The following is a 15,720-nucleotide window of genomic DNA, read 5'->3' on the forward strand; positions in this document are numbered from 1 at the left end:
CTTGACTGCCATGGTCATTACCTACTAAAAAATAGTGCTGCCAGGGGGAATCACTTACATGGACCAACTCTTCATCATCTCGAGCAGAGTAAATAGCAAACCTCCTTTCCAACGTAGTCTGTAGGCCATCTTGCTCGTTGGTTGAGAGGTCTGCATTAACTGTAAATGTACCAACAAACCTGGAGAGAAACCAGGTGTTCCCTCAGGGCAAAGAGGAATGCCCATTATTCTTTCACAGCCAAGAAAATCAGAAGGGAGAGTCTTGGAAGGGAATAGTGAGCCTCACCACCTCTGCTCTAATCTTCCCAAGTCTGTGTGGCTGACCCCGGCTCACCACTGAAGATCCCCGCAGACTTCACATCCCTAGGAGCCTTCCAGACCCCAGCTGCTACGTGCACTTACAGTCCCCAGCAGACCCTTTCCTAAGCACTCCTCATGCTACCCTGATAATCTGGGGCGGAGCTGTCTCCCGGCCAATCTGGGAGGTCTTCCAGGGCAGAGATCGTGCCTGACGTTTCTCTATCCGCAATGCTGTGCCCAAGGCCCGACATATAGGATCCCCTCAGGGAAGGTCTGTGTAATTGACATGCCCCCAGCCTCTGAGAGTCGTTAAGTCCTACAGTAGGGCTCTGCAGGAGGGGCCAGAGGACCATACCATTTCACCAGGTTTGACAGGTAGCCGGCATCCACGTCTTGAGGTGGCACTCTGGTAAAGCGAGTTGGGACAATAGACAGGCCGATAGCAAGCAGATCTGGCTGGTTGCAGATGTTACTTCGATAGAAACCATTCGCCAGCAGGCACAACAGGTGAACCTGGGAAGAAGGGGAAGATGGTAGGCCAAGAACTAGAGGAGTTTTTGCTGCCAAACTGAGAGACATTTTATGGGCAGGAATTATTTGCTGTTATTTCAACACACAAGGAAGTAAAAATCCCAATGTTACCCATTTCCTAAGACTTTGTCTTTCACCCTATCTTCTCCCGAGATATAACCCTCAAAGATACAACCAAATCTCAAAATTGCAGAACACAAACTTTTTTTTTCTAAGAGGACTTGTCTTTTAGATACATGCTGCAGACTTATGGATGACAGTCTACAATGTCTGAGATTTGCTCCAAAAAGATTGGGAGGAAAAGTAAGTAGGGGGAGAGAAGGGAGATGTGCAAACGCCAGTGATCGTCCAAGCTGGGGGAGGGTGCGGGTTCACCAGACCACTCTCCACCCTTCCCAGGGTGCCAGAACCCAGCCTCCTCCTCTCCAGACCCAACGGCCATCCCCCCACATGAGCTCCAACCACTCTCCAACCTCCAGAGATGGTCACGTGACTCCCCCTCCACCCCATCTTCTCCAACTTTACATCCTTTTCCCTTCAAAACAGTCTGCCTTCCTCCCTACCTATGGCCTCTCCATTTCAGTCAACAGCTCTGCTCTTCTTGCCTCATCTTGGAGTCAAATGAATTCTTCCCTTCCTCTCATTTCTACCGAGAGGTACAAGCAGCTATGTCAGGTGTTCCTCAAGGGCTCAGGGAGGCAGGTATCTCATCTCCTCATTGTCCTGTGCTCATCTCACCTCCAGGTTTCTGCGGCTGCTGCAGACACCATCTCTTTCCCTGCCTGCCAACTCTACCCACTCTGGCTGCCCACTGCCAGTCAGAGGGACATCAAAGTGCCCTTCCCTCACTTAGCACAGGCCTCTACCACACATCCCTCCAAGACGCAGACACACAGCTCGTCCTGCCATGCCCTCTGAAGTAAGCGAGGGTAGCCTCCCCACCACCAATCCCTGTTGGACTTTGTTGTAAATAAAGCCACCTTCCTCAGCCACTAGACCCACACTGATCCTTTTCCTGGTCCTGAGTCTTGAATTTCCTGTTTTGAAATCTGTCTTGTTCCATATGGGAGATCAGACGCTCCCTAATGGCAGGAAATGAGTTTTATATGAGTCTCTATCCCCACAAGGCCAAGTACCCTGCAAGGTCCATAATACAGTTCGGTAACTACCGGATGAAGTCAAAGCCGTGGTCTCTTCAGTGGAGATGGGAACTGAGGTTATGAAACAGGTGGAAGAAGAGATGGAGGGAGTGCACCACACCACCCTTCCTCGACAGTGAGGACACTATCCCCTCGCCCCCCTGCCCTTACCTTGTGGGTGTCCTCACGGACTTCTTTACTGAAACGTTTCATCATCCTCCGGAGATAGGTCTCAAACTCCACTTTTATCCTTTCGCTGCAAGGCATATTGAAAAAATCAGGAGAATGAAGAGAATGAAGTGGGAGACTGACACCTGACCCCAGCTTCCAATTACCTTCTTTCATGTGTAACAGCTCGGGAATCACTATCCTTGTTCTCCTGCACAGGGCCAATCTGCAAGCTGGCTATTCTCTGCAGACTTTTCTGGTCCTTCTCACCTGAACACGGTGGCTTGGGACATTCTCTACCCATCATGCCTCACGGACATGCTTTGAAGTGCACATCCGCCAAGGAGTCTTGCCTGCCTGTCTGACCTCTCAATTCCTGATTCCCTCCTTAGCACCAGTACTTTTGGGTTAAACTGGCACACATTCACTGGTATGCGCTGTTCTGCTGTAAAATCTCTTCCATGCCTGTGTCCCATGCACCTGTAAGAAAACTTGATGCTTCCTGAATGACTTCTATCAACTCCTTCGTTCATGTCTAATAACATGCCCATCAAAGAGTGGTACTCTTTAGCCAATTAACCACCAGACATTGTGTTCCACATTCCCAAGCCACCAGAAGTGGCAGTGGTCCTGGGATGGAATGGGGGCTCCCTCCCATAGTGGGGCACTGCCTCAAATCGTGCAGTGTGACATAGTGCAAAAGCAGGAGTGTCGAGTTGGCAGGAGAGAATTTAGATCTTGGCTCATCCACTTCCTGGCTGAGTGACTCCTGAAATGTTATTTAATTTCTCTGAGCCTCCAGGTCCTCATTCACACACTAAAGTTTATGTAAGATAATGGAAAACTTGCAGAGCCCTCAGCACTTAACAGATACCCAATAGGTAAGAGTTTCCTCTTCCTATGTCCTCCCCTGCCAGAGAACAAACCAAGATTCTCGTTCAAGTCCAAAAAGTGAACCCAGGACTCTCACTGAAGGCTCCTGACCACTTTGATACTCAGCCCTAGTCTCCTCCGTGTTTCTCAAAAGCTTTCATTAAGTAGCAGCCCTTGCTGATTATTTGTGACTGGAATCTAGAGACAAGTGCCTAATCTTACCTTCTTTCTCTTGCTTTCGCCTGCTGGGGTGTTTCAATCTCTATCTCCACTGGTTTCACAGGCAGAACAGATTTAGAGAAGGCTGCATTCTCTCCCACATCACCTGGCACAGGCTCACCAAGTTCTAGTGATAATAATAATTTTTATTTAAAGATTTTATTTATTCAAGAGAGACACAGAGAGAGAGGCAGAGACATAGGCAGAGGGAGGATCAGGCTCCCTGCAGGGAGCCTAATGCAGAACTCGATCCCAGGACCCCAGGAACACAACCTGAGTCAAAGATGGATGCTCAACCACTGAGCCACCCAAGTGCCCCAATAATAATAATTTTTAAAAATCATGGGTGCCTGTGTGGCTCAGTCAGTTAAGCATCTGTCTTTTGATATTGGTTTGGGTTATGGTCTCAGGTCTTAGGATTGAGCCCCACATTGGGCTCTGCACTCAGTGGGGAGTCTGCCTGGGAGTCTCTCTCTCCCTCTCCCCTTCCCCTCCCCCCTAAAATAAATAAATCTTTAAAAAAAAATAAATGAAATTTTAAAATCAGTAATAATGGGGATCCCTGGGTGGCGCAGCGGTTTGGCGCCTGCCTTTGGCCCAGGGCGCAATCCTGGAGACCCGGGATCGAATCCCACATCGGGCTCCCGGTGCATGGAGCCTGCTTCTTCCTCTGCCTATGTCTCTGCCTCTCTCTCTCTCTCTCTCTCTCTCTCTCTCTCTGTGACTATCATAAATAAATAAAAAAAACTTTAAAAAAAAAAAAATCAGTAATAATAGGGGCACCTGGGTGACTCAGTTGGTCAAATGTCTAACTCTTGGTTTTGGCTCAGGTCATGATCTCAGGGTTGTGGGATCAAGCCCCACATCAGGCTCTGTGCTCAGCATGGAGTCGGCTTGAGATTCTCTCTCCCTCTCCTTGTCCACACACACACATGTGCACACACTCTCTCTCAAAATATATAAAATCTTTAAAAAAAAATAGTAATAATTATTACATTAGCTTTCAAATTAAACAAAATGGAGGTTCTGATGGGATGGAGTTAGGAACAGATCCAAGGTAGAAGACCCATATTCATACCATGCTTTGAGTACCTCAAAAATGTCACAGACTAAGCTGTTTTACCTTTCTTATCTAACTTGAATAGCAACCCAGAGAAACAGCCCTTAGAGCAGGAAACTGAGGCACAGGGATATTGAACTGAGTTAGATCCAGACCTCTGGTATCAAGGAGCTGATGCTCATGAGTGTTTTAGTAGAGACTTAGGCTTTCTCCAAGAAAAAAAAAAAAAAGCCAAATAAGAACAATTTCCTATTCTCTGTATTACTACAATAACACGTATCATAATTAGCTTTGTATACAGGCATGACTCAGGGGCCTTCCAGCCCCAATCACAAACTTATAATAAGGAACACATCTTTTTTTTAATCTCTTTACCTTCTATATCACTTGTAAAGCATAGTTAAAATAAACTGAATTCAGAGCTGGATTTGTGAACTTCGTAAGCAAAGACCCTTTTAAAGAGTCTCTGGGCCCAGAAGCAGTGACACCCCATTGGCAATGAACACACCTAATGTCAAGATCTGGTTTACTACATACCAGTCCTTACTAAAATGAGCCAGGGATTTCTGGAGAAACAAAAGCTGTTACACATCTAGAGCAAGAAGAGTATAGGGTGGACCTGTAACACCTTGTGCCAGAAAACCAGAATGTTCTCAAAAACAAATGAGACCATGTCAAATAGTAGGGTAGTTGGCTTAAAGGGGCTCCCACTGGGACAACTTGAAGATCAGAAAGCATAGTGATAATAACTGATAACATGTGAATTTTTAAATATCTTTAAGTGATACTCAAAATAAATACAATTCTTAAAAGAGAGAGCTCTTCTTTACACATCAAAGTCAACTGATAAATGCATATGAGATGAGAGAATTGGTATATTCCATTCTGGAATGCTCAATGTAATAATCTCTGATTCAGTAAAGATCCATGCATAATAAAAACCATTAAGTAAAAAGTTGTTTAGAATAAATAAGATGTTCACACAGAATCAGAGTACCACCTAAGAAGGTTAATTACAGCGGGAAAACATGCCTTTATATTGTCACAATCTGGCAGTACCACATGACGTGCTCAAACTTAGCAACACTAGTAGAGCAACCTGATGTGAGGTGCCTCTTAATGGATGCAGTATAAAGTACAAAGCTGTGAAGTATTCTTGCCCCAAAAGTTTAGGGGCACCTGGGTGATTCAGTCGGTTAAGTGGCTATTGGCTCAGGTCATGAGGTCGTGATCCCAGGGTTCTGGGATCAAGCCCTGTTTTGGGTTCCCTGCTCATCAGGAAACCTGCTTCCCCCCTCTCCAACGCTTGTGCTCTCCTGCTCCCTCTCTCAAATAAATAAATAAAATCTTAAACAAAAAAAAAAGTTTAACCTAAGTTCAATCAAATTTGAACTTACGGTTTGTAAGAAACCAGGGGATACTAAAACATCCTCAGATGCCTGTTTATCAGACAAAACTAGAGTATGAGACATCCTACAAAGGAAAAGGCCAAAACTTCAAAAACAGCAGTGCTACAAAAAGCAAAAAAAGATGCTGGATGGGGTGCACTGTTCTAGACTATAGGAGACTAAAGAGGTGTAACACACTTTGATTAGATCCTGGATTAGAAACAAACAGCTATGAAGCATATTTTTGTAACAATTAGAGACTTTTCATTTTTTTTAAGTGTGAAAATATCATGCAGGAGAAGGTCTTATTCTCAGGAAATGCATGAAAAGTGCCAGGATGTCTGCCATCTTACTTTCACACTGTGCACAATGTGTATTTGAAGAAAGATACATTCACTATGGCAAATGTTAAAATTACTGAATCTAGGTGAAGAGTCACTGTGCTACATTTTAAATTGGTTTGTAGGTTTTCAAAATCAAAAGCTGGGATGAAGTCAAGCTAGACAGAAGGAATCAGAGATGATAACATTAGCTGCCATTTACTGTAAGTACAGGATGCTTTAGGCAGATTACATGGCAAACCTTTCCCCCCCACTATAATCCTGGTAGGCTACCCTGTGAACAGCTCACGGTGAGCCTTCAGCGCTTACTGTTGTGCTTACTGTTATTGTGAAATAACAGCTCTGACAGGTGGATTTTCTTGTTCACAGCTATACAAATACTAAGAGGGGGCTCTGAACCCAAATCTCACTACTCTTAAAACCTGTGTGCTTCCTACGAAATGATGCTGCCTCCATCTCATGATCTAACCACTGACAGCCAAAAGGGGAAGAAAATATACACCCTTCTTTGGTAACCTGGTCATGAATTTTTCCTTGCATGGAAAGCAAGTCCCTACCACAACCTTATTTGGTGGTACTTAGTTTCAAAAGGAAACAAGATTGCAACTTAGTGACATGACTCCCAGCGGACTCAAATGGAAAAACAGGATCACACAGCTCTTGTACCTTCTACCTCTTCCCATTCGTCTTCACTCTCTTCCTCATCATCTCCTTCACAGCTGCCTTTGTCCACAGCAGCCTCTCTCTGTGAAGGGTGTGCCTTCTTCCGAACACTGGCGAAGTCCCTGTGTAAAGATGATAGCAGGGAAGGTGAAGAAGGCTCACACGTCCTAGTGCATTCAAGCTAAGTGGAATTCTAAGGACTCCTTCTTCAACTGAGAACCTATGGCAATTATTTAAAGATAATATGTGAGCTCTGAGCCTCATTCCCTCCATCACTGGAGCGTCTCAAGGGCTCAAGACATGCTCTGATCATCAGTCTGACACTACACGTGCCTTTAACAGAAGGAAGGCAATGAACCCACAGCCTAGAGCTGTGTGAGGGAAAACACAGCTGTGTCTGGAAGTGTGGTACAGGAAAACTTAGAAGAAACCATAATAACATGAGTTTCAGAAGTAAAAGCTGTGGGGTGCCTGGATGGCCAGTGGTTGAGCATCTGCCTTTGGCTCGGGGCATGATCCCAGGGTCCTGGGACCAAGTCCCACGTCGGGCTCCCTACAGGGAGCCTGCTTCTTCCTCTGCCTGTGTCTCTGCCTCTCTGTGTCTCTCATGAATAAATAAAATCTTAAAAAAAAAAAAAAAGTAAAAGCTATGAAATCTATGTGTATACACAAGCAGGTAGACACCACAGTGAAAAGGGAATCTGGGGCCTGGCTGGCTCAGTGGGTTAAGTGCTTGCCTTCAGCTCAGGTCATAATCCCGGGGTCCTGGGATGGAGCCCTGCATCAGGCTCCCTGCTCAGCAGGGAGTCTGCTTCTCCTTCTCCCTCTGTGCTTGCTCTCTCTCAAATAAATAAAATAAAACCTTTATAAAGAAAAAAAAAAGTAGAAGGAATTCACATTTGCCGATGGTCACATGACTATTTCCTCCCACCTCCATGATGTAAGTAGACAGAAGCTGGTAGAAATTTAACCTTACAGTATGTGGGGATGTGTCCATACACGAGTACATCACAAATAATACCAAAAGTACTGATACCTAGCTAGTTAAGTAGGTCATTACACAGATAAACAGCTAGCTGAATATTGGCTGAAGATGAAGTGGTTACTGATATGTAATCTATTTTTGCTATTTCATATGCAAAATGTGTTTAGAGCAGTTACTTTAAGCTTCTGTGAGGTCTGATGTGTATTCTCAGTGAGACCATCACCTAAAATTTCAGCTCAGACAAGTAAAATCCTGTCTTTAGCTCTAAAAATACACGCACTCCCCTTCAGCAGACCACTTTCAGCACCACAGAAACAAAAATTTCTCCTTAGGATAAATGTAGTGGAAATGTCCACGGCTACAGGTTTGTCTGCAAGTCGACTCTCAATGGAGAGTAAAGGGAGGGCCGCAGAGCTTTAAGTAGCAGAATCCTGGTCTATGTGTGTGGATTTCTCTGGAGAAAGAACTCAACTGGTAGGGAGGAGCAACTGGGCAGGAGGAAGCTCTGAGGTATGCATTCTCAGGAAAATAAAGGAAAAGAGATGACCTGAGTGCAAAATTTCCACGCTTCCTCATGTTCCTGCATACTGCTGCCCCCTCCTGGGCTCCTTTCCTCTGTGAGGACTGCAGAAAAGCCCGGACTAAGATGGCAGATTGGTTTCTGAAGGCACTACTACCTCTTTGTTCTTCCTTTCTTGACCACTCCCGCACACACAACCTTCCTAGGAGATGGACGATCAAGTGTTCACTCAGCTCATATTCACTGTTCACCCTGTATTACTATGCATGTTCATTCAACTGCAAAAATCCTTGTTTCGTTTCTGCCAAATAAAAGGCCCTGCCCTAGATGCCACAGGGCATACAAAAATGAACCAGGCATGGTTCCAGGCCTCAGACAGCTTGCAGGGCAGTAAGCAGGGGGCGTGGCAAGATACAAGTAAGTGCAAGAACTCAGAGGAGGCAAAGGGGAAAGATCAATGAAGGCTGTCAAGTGGATGGACGGTGATCCACATCTTCAAGGTGGAAGAAAGCATTCCAAGTAGAAGAAAGAATGAGCACAACTCATTCTTGATGTGGCCCGTATTAGCATGTGGCAAGTGAGTGACCAGAAGTCTAGCCTGGGGGGAGCAGAGTGAACCTGAGGAGAGCAGTCCAAAAGAAAGCTGGAACGGCCAGCCAACAGTTTATGTTTGTGGTACCTTTGTGCAGTAGAAAGAGCACTGGACCAGGAGTCAGAAGGCCTAAATCTCAACTGGTTTTTGCCACCATCTTGCTGTGTAACCACAAACAAATCACTTTCTGCAAGCTGTCACGATCATCTGAAAAGTTTGGGAGGTAAACTGTAAAACAGCTGACCTTTGAATAATGTGGGGTTGGGGCACCAACCGCTTGCACAGTCAAAATTCCGCACAGAACTTTCGAATCCCCAAAACTGCTAACTACTACTAGGCTACTATTGATTGGAAGCCATACCAGTAACATACAGGCGATTAACACATATTTTATATACTATATGTATTATATACCGCATCCTTACAATAAAGTAAGCAAGAGAAATGGATGTTATTTTTAAAAATCACAAGAAAAACTATACCTACAGTGCTTACTGTATTTATCCAAAAAAAAAAAAAAAAATCCACATATAAGTGGACCTATGCAGTGCAAACCTGGTTATTCAAGGGGCTACTTTAATTGCTAAGAAGAATCTTACTAGTGGTCTGAGCTCCAGCTGGAAGAGTTTAAAGACCCCATCTTTAGCACAGACCACAGTGAGGAGAAAGAGCAGGTGTTAGGACTCACTTCCCTGAGGGCAGCAATCCAGACCTGGCTGGAAGCTTGTCAGCCATCTCACCTGAACTCCTCCCCGTCGCTGAGGGCTTCATCCTTCACAATTTTGGGGTTTTCAGATTTAACAGACACCTTGGCCACTTTCATTTTGGCTGGACTGTGGGCAGGGCCCCCAGGACCACTGCAGCCTCTCTTCCGCTTTGCTCGTGAGACTTTGGAGAGAAGGCTCCTCTTTAGAGGTTTCTCATCTTCTGAGATATCTAGATGACCACACAGAACACAAGATTAAGTGACACAAGAAAGGTGGAGGCAGTGTGCTTTCACGGGCAGGTGATGAAAAGCCCCCTTCTGTCACCTCCCTCCAGATCACATCCCCATGACCGGGTCACTGTCCCCATTTGTTCAACAACTAGCTTATAGCCTCCTCATGTCTCTAACCCAGTTTACACCCTGTGCTCACAGTAAAAACCGGCTTCTTTTATCAGTGTCGTATTCTACTCCTCCTGGGATTACACAGACTGCCACATGACTCCAGTAAAATCTAGCTTCCAAATCTCAAATTTCAGCTAATAGCCGGGAAGGAAAAATACATCAATCTGCTAATTAACACCCTGCTTATTTATTACCCGCTGAGACTAGTTATTTTAGGAATAACCCACTATTAAGTGAAATGTTGAGTTCATAAGCATGTCCAAGTTTTCCACAACCTTACTACTACTAATCCATGTTTCTGCCATCTTTCAAAACCAAACCTTGCTCAAAACATACTTCACGAAACCTTTCCATTCTAACCCAAAAAAGTATACTTTTGGGGTTATCTCAGCAAGTTTAGGGTTGGAATAAGACAGTAGTAATTTCAAAATACCTTTATTTTCTTAGAATAATTATTCTTGGTTTTTGTTAAAGGGAAATTTTTAAAGTGCACAAGCTGCTGGCTTTAGTTAAATTAGGGCATCTGAAGATATGGTCTGTTCCTTGGAAGGTTAATAAATCAATTAACAGCAGGGGAAGGTATCTTCTATTTTGCAAATATATCCATAAGAATAATCCTGAATCTAAAATAACGCATCTTCCTTTGCCTTTGCATGACTCTGCTTCAGTTAATTTTGGAAAAACAAAAATACTTTAGATTTTAAGGTTCCAAAAGGAACAGCAGTATTAACCTAATATGAGATTGATTCCTTTCTTTTTTTTTCATTCATTCATTCATTCATTCATTCATTTTAAAGATTTTATTCACTTACTCATTAGAGACACAGAAAAAGCAGAGACACAGGCAGAGGGAGAAGCAGGCTCCCCACAAGGACCCTGAAGCAGGACTCAATCCCAGGACCATGCCATGAGCCGAAGGCAGGCGCTCAACCACTGAGCCACCCAGGCGTCCCTGATTCCTTTCATTTATGGTTTGTCCTACTAACTATGGATAAATACTTATATTCCCCATGAATATACTTTTGCATGGAGAAACGCTCTCCCTTTTGATCTAAATAAAATAAAAATTTTAATAAATTTCTCATAATAGAGGGACATTTGTTCTAACACTAGTTAAAATCACTGATTTAGTTAAGTTTCCTTAGAATATTTTACAAAATGTATGCATCCTCATGTTTTAAACATTTTAATGGAAACACAAAAAATTTCAAAATTCTTTAGAATCTGGAGACACTTATTCCAAGGCCAGATGCTGCCTACGGGTTTATGACTTGACAGATTGAGTAGGATGGCCTTGAAATCAGGATTTTTGGGTTACTTTTAACGCTTTTTAGCCTTCTATGAATAGATGTGAAACAAAGACATGTAACACTTCATTTTTGCTAATCTAAAAACACAGGTGGGAGGATACTTCAAAAGCACCGTGTCTTCCTCACCAAACTTATTTGGTTGGTTCAAAAGGACAACCGTGTATTTTTGTGCTATGAAGAGAGGGTTAGAAGAGTTAAAAGGGGGATAAGAATGGAAACAAAAAAATTTCCATAGTATCATTTTCATACAGTAATTCCCCATCATCTGTGGTTTCAGTTACCTGTGGTCAACTGGTATGTGGAAGCAGGTAATCCTCCTTCTGACAAACTCCTGAATGTCAACAGTAGCCTAAGGCTATGTCACAAAGCCTAAATCATTCACCTCAACACTAGGCATTTTATCACCTCACATCACCATTAGAATTAGAAGGCTGAGTACAGAACAGAAACATATTTTGAGAAAGTGAACATATTCATTCATTTTACTACAGTATATTGCTTTAACTGTTCTATTTTACTGTTGTCGTCATTAATCTCTCATTGTGCCTAATTTATCAATTAAACTTTATCATAGATATGTATATAGAAAAAAGAAAAAAAAAAAAAGAAAAAAGGCATAGTACATGTGGGATTCAGTACTACTTGCATTTCAGACATCCACTGAGGGTGGGGGAGGTCTTGGAATGTATCCCTGAGGATAAGGAGGAGGCCACTGCAATACCCTCAAATTTTAAAAATCTGAATGCCCAACCATGACATAATCATTATGTATACATACTGGAATATAATTCAGTCATCTTTTAAGACAAAGGAAAGTGACATATGATAAAACGCTAAGCATGCAACATTGTTTTTACTGTAGGATTTCTACTTAGAAAAACAAACTAGAATTAAATAAAACATTATTTCTGGATAGTAGAAATATAGGTTACTTTTTTAAAATTATTATTATTCTTTACTTTTTTGGTTACCAGAGAATCCAGAGGCTATTTTCTAGGTCTCTCCAAGATCTAGAGCCACCTAAACAGTCTCCTTATGCTCAATATGATAATTTCAGAAGGGTAGGAATTATCACTTTGGACTGCTTGGCCTTCTACTGAGATTTTAAAATACCTGCTTAAAATGGCCAGTGGCATCTCATAGCAATTAGAATAAAATACAAACTCCTTAACTTGGTCTCCAAACTAATAGTCCTGCCTACCTTTCCCACCTTAATTCCTACCATTCTCCCCTCACTCACTGAGGCCAGCCAACCTGCCAAGCTCATTTCATTTCTCCCTAAGTCTTCAAACGTAATGATTCCTCTGCTTAGAACTCTTCCCTCAGAACCTCCTTTGAATAGCTCCTTCAGGGATCCCTGGGTGGCGCAGCGGTTTAGCGCCTGCCTTTGGCCCAGGGCGCGATCCTGGAGATCCGGGATCGAATCCCACGTTGGGCTCCCGGTGCATGGAGCCTGCTTCTCCCTCTGCCTGTGTCTCTGCCTCTCTCTCTCTCTCTCTCTCTCTCTCTCTCTCGACTATCATAAATAAAAAAAAAAAAAATAAAGGTATGAGTTTGTGATACTTAAAAAAAAATGAATAGCTCCTTCAGGACATTCAGTTATTCGTTCAAAATATCACCTCCTTAAAAAGGCCTTGACCACCAATTCTGACTTAGCCACTTCTTCCCCACCCCCACGTCAGTGTTTCTACCTCTTTTACTCTTTTCATAAAACCCTCATCACTGTGTGAATTTACTTAACGTATTATTGTCTTATCCTACCAACCCCTCCCCACAGACATCATGAGAGCAGGGACCTTGACTGTCCTGTTCACTACTAGAATTTTAGCACCTAGAACAGTCCCTGGAAATAGCAGGTGCTCAGTAAATACTGGCTGAAGGAATGAATGATTCATTTCAATGAAAGCATTAACACAAAGAAGAAACATGAGGAAATTAGAGATGCCCTAACAGAAACAAGGAAATAATGTAGAAAACTGTTTTCTTTGTCCCAAAATGCTGAATGCAGCCAAGTGTCACCTTCTTTAGCATGCACAGAGGTGCTGTCAGAAACAACACTGAGAGTCACTGAATCAGTGTCAACTGTAGCCCAAACCACAACCAGATTTTTCCTCCCTCCAACCACAAGAAAGATTGTAACTCTTCCTGGGAAGCTCCTTGGGAACTTACTGGTAGCTCCTGTAGCTGAGTTTGAGTGAAGCCTGAGTAAGTTTGCATCCTTACCTACACCTAGGGTGAACTGCTATTGGCTAGCCCATCTGGTTACCTGACATGGACCATGGCAGGAGCAGTTATCTCACTGAAAATTCACAACCACCCTGAAAAACAGTATTATGTTTCAGAGATGATGTTCAGAGAGGCTAAATTATTTGTGCAAGATAATTTATGCAACTGCATATTAACAGCTAAGTATTGAAGCTGCACCAACCTGGCATCCACATAAAGTGTTCAGCTACAAGGAATGGTACCCAGGCAGGTGGAATTTCCCATCAGATTACAACTATTAATTTTTGAACTGCCACATATTCAGAATACATTCCTTCTGACTGAAATAAAAGCCCCTTTCACAGCCAGTTGCTGAAATGTTACTCACTGTTAAAGTCGCAGATCAGACGTAACTCCTTCAGAGAGCACTTCCCAATCTCTCCAAACTTGATTATTCCTTCAAAAGCCACAAAGCCTGCTACCTTCTTCCAAGATATTACACTCTGTCTTGAATATTTTTTGTAAATGTCAACACTATGGCACTCTATGCTCCTCCAAGTAATCTCTATCTCCCCCGTCATCTAACTCGTGCAGGTACTTGTGTGGTACATATCAAAAAATGTTATGTGAATGAATAAATGAATAAAATGCAACTTTATAAAAGGAATAAAATGGAGCATCAATTGTGGGGCAAATCACCTTCTCAGTTTAAAAAGGACTTCCATCTAACTATTTACTAATGGATGATGAACTTATATAGATAATCACAGGACTATTGAATTTAGTGTCATAGGAGCCGTTGCTGGTTACCTTATCTATCCAGATTATTTTAGAAGCCCAGAAATCCCTTCTACAGCATGCATAATGCAATTATTTAAAATATTTATTCAGCACTGAATTAAATGCAAGAAAGGAGAAAACAATATAGGACCTAACAAAAAATAAAAAACATTTTCATAAACTTAAATCGTGGGAAGATAGGCCATCAAAAAAAGAAGCAAATTAACAAGATCATTACATAATATGACAGAGGCTGGCTGTGAGGGCCTGTGATAAGGAGTACCTGGCAAAGAACACCTTACATAAGGCACTCAAGGTGCTGGGAATTCTGAAGGAACAGACGAAATCTGCTACCCTAGAGCCATTGAAGAAGGAAGATCAAAGGCAAAAGCTCAAGGTAACAAATAACATGGCATGTTTAGGGAACAGAAAGGAAGCCAACAAGGGAGGCATCTGGCAAAGAAAGGAGTCCTAAGAGACAACAAGAGAAGTAGCAGCAGCCAAATCATGTAAGGTCTTGCAGGCCACGGTGAGGAATTCGGATTTTAGGCCAAGAGCAATGGGAAGCAACAGGTCTGAATTAGGAACACGGCACGATCTGATTTTTTTTTTTTTTTTAAATCACATGTGGGGCTGGGTGGGGAAACCATTGCAGGGGGATAAAGTAGGGAGACCAGTAAAGAGGCACCTGCAACGGTTCGACTGAATAGGGACGGGGACCATGGAAATAAAGACAGCGCCGAGGTCCAACTGCTTGAAGCTGCCGACGGACTGGACGTGTACGCGTCGGGCAAAGGAGGGCTTTACCCTAACAAGGTGGGAGGAGGGCGCACTCACTGGATGGGAAAAGGCGAGGGAAGGAGCAGGTTAAGAGGGGAAACTCAAGAGCTTTGCTTTGCCCTCGGCCAATGTAAGAAGCCTGGTGGGGCGTACGGGCGGAGGAGTCAGGGTGAACCCGAACGTGGAACTCCGGCTGGGACAACTGCAGGGGTCGCTCTGGGGGCCCGCGCACCGCCGCGCGTCCCTCCGTCTCCCGCGGCCCGCGGCCCGCGTCCACGGCAACGCCTGTGCCCACTCGGCCCTCGGCCCCTGCAGGAGGCTGGGCAGCTTGGGCTCCGCGGCCCCCGCCCCCCACCTCCAGGAGCTCGGCCTCCCCGCTCCCCGCACCTGGCCTCCGGCCCTCCCCCAGGGCTCGCTCTCACCCGCCGCCGCCGCCGCCGCCGCCGCCGCCGCCGCCGCCGCCGCCTCACGCGCGGCCGTGCTCTTGCCCTTAGCCTTCCGGCCGCACGGCCCGCGTCCCTGCGGCTCCCTGCCGGCCGCGCGCTTCCGAACCATGCTGCCCGGGCAAGACTCCCCTCGACCGTGACGCACCGAACCGCGGGATGCTGAGTAGGACCCCGCCCCAAGAGGGCGTGGGGGGCGAGGCACGGCCACGCCCCTTCCCTGCGCGCCTCGTCTACGCCCACGAAGCTCCGCCCCAGCCCCAAAGGACCAATAAGAACTGTACGAAGCCGAACTGACGTAGCCGATTTCTTTCT

The 15,720-nt window shown here is 44.4% G+C and overlaps 1 protein-coding gene across 1 annotated transcript in view; it reads right to left on the reverse strand.

Moving 5' to 3' along the window:
- XPC (XPC complex subunit, DNA damage recognition and repair factor) overlaps nt 1-15,604 on the reverse strand; it is a 29,551-nt gene extending 13,947 nt beyond the window's left edge. The window contains exons 1-7 of the mRNA XM_072720210.1: nt 15,385-15,604; nt 9,520-9,715; nt 6,686-6,804; nt 3,234-3,357; nt 2,142-2,226; nt 656-813; nt 59-179 (exon numbers count right to left, since the gene is read on the reverse strand). Of these exons, the coding sequence (XP_072576311.1) occupies nt 59-179; nt 656-813; nt 2,142-2,226; nt 3,234-3,357; nt 6,686-6,804; nt 9,520-9,715; nt 15,385-15,517 (936 nt within the window). The 5' untranslated portion in view covers nt 15,518-15,604. The remainder of the gene's footprint in view (nt 1-58; nt 180-655; nt 814-2,141; nt 2,227-3,233; nt 3,358-6,685; nt 6,805-9,519; nt 9,716-15,384) is intronic.
- Between the last annotated feature and the right edge of the window lie 116 nt (nt 15,605-15,720).

This window comes from Vulpes vulpes, chromosome 9 (assembly GCF_048418805.1).
Source record: "Vulpes vulpes isolate BD-2025 chromosome 9, VulVul3, whole genome shotgun sequence".
Lineage (NCBI taxonomy): Eukaryota > Metazoa > Chordata > Mammalia > Carnivora > Canidae > Vulpes > Vulpes vulpes.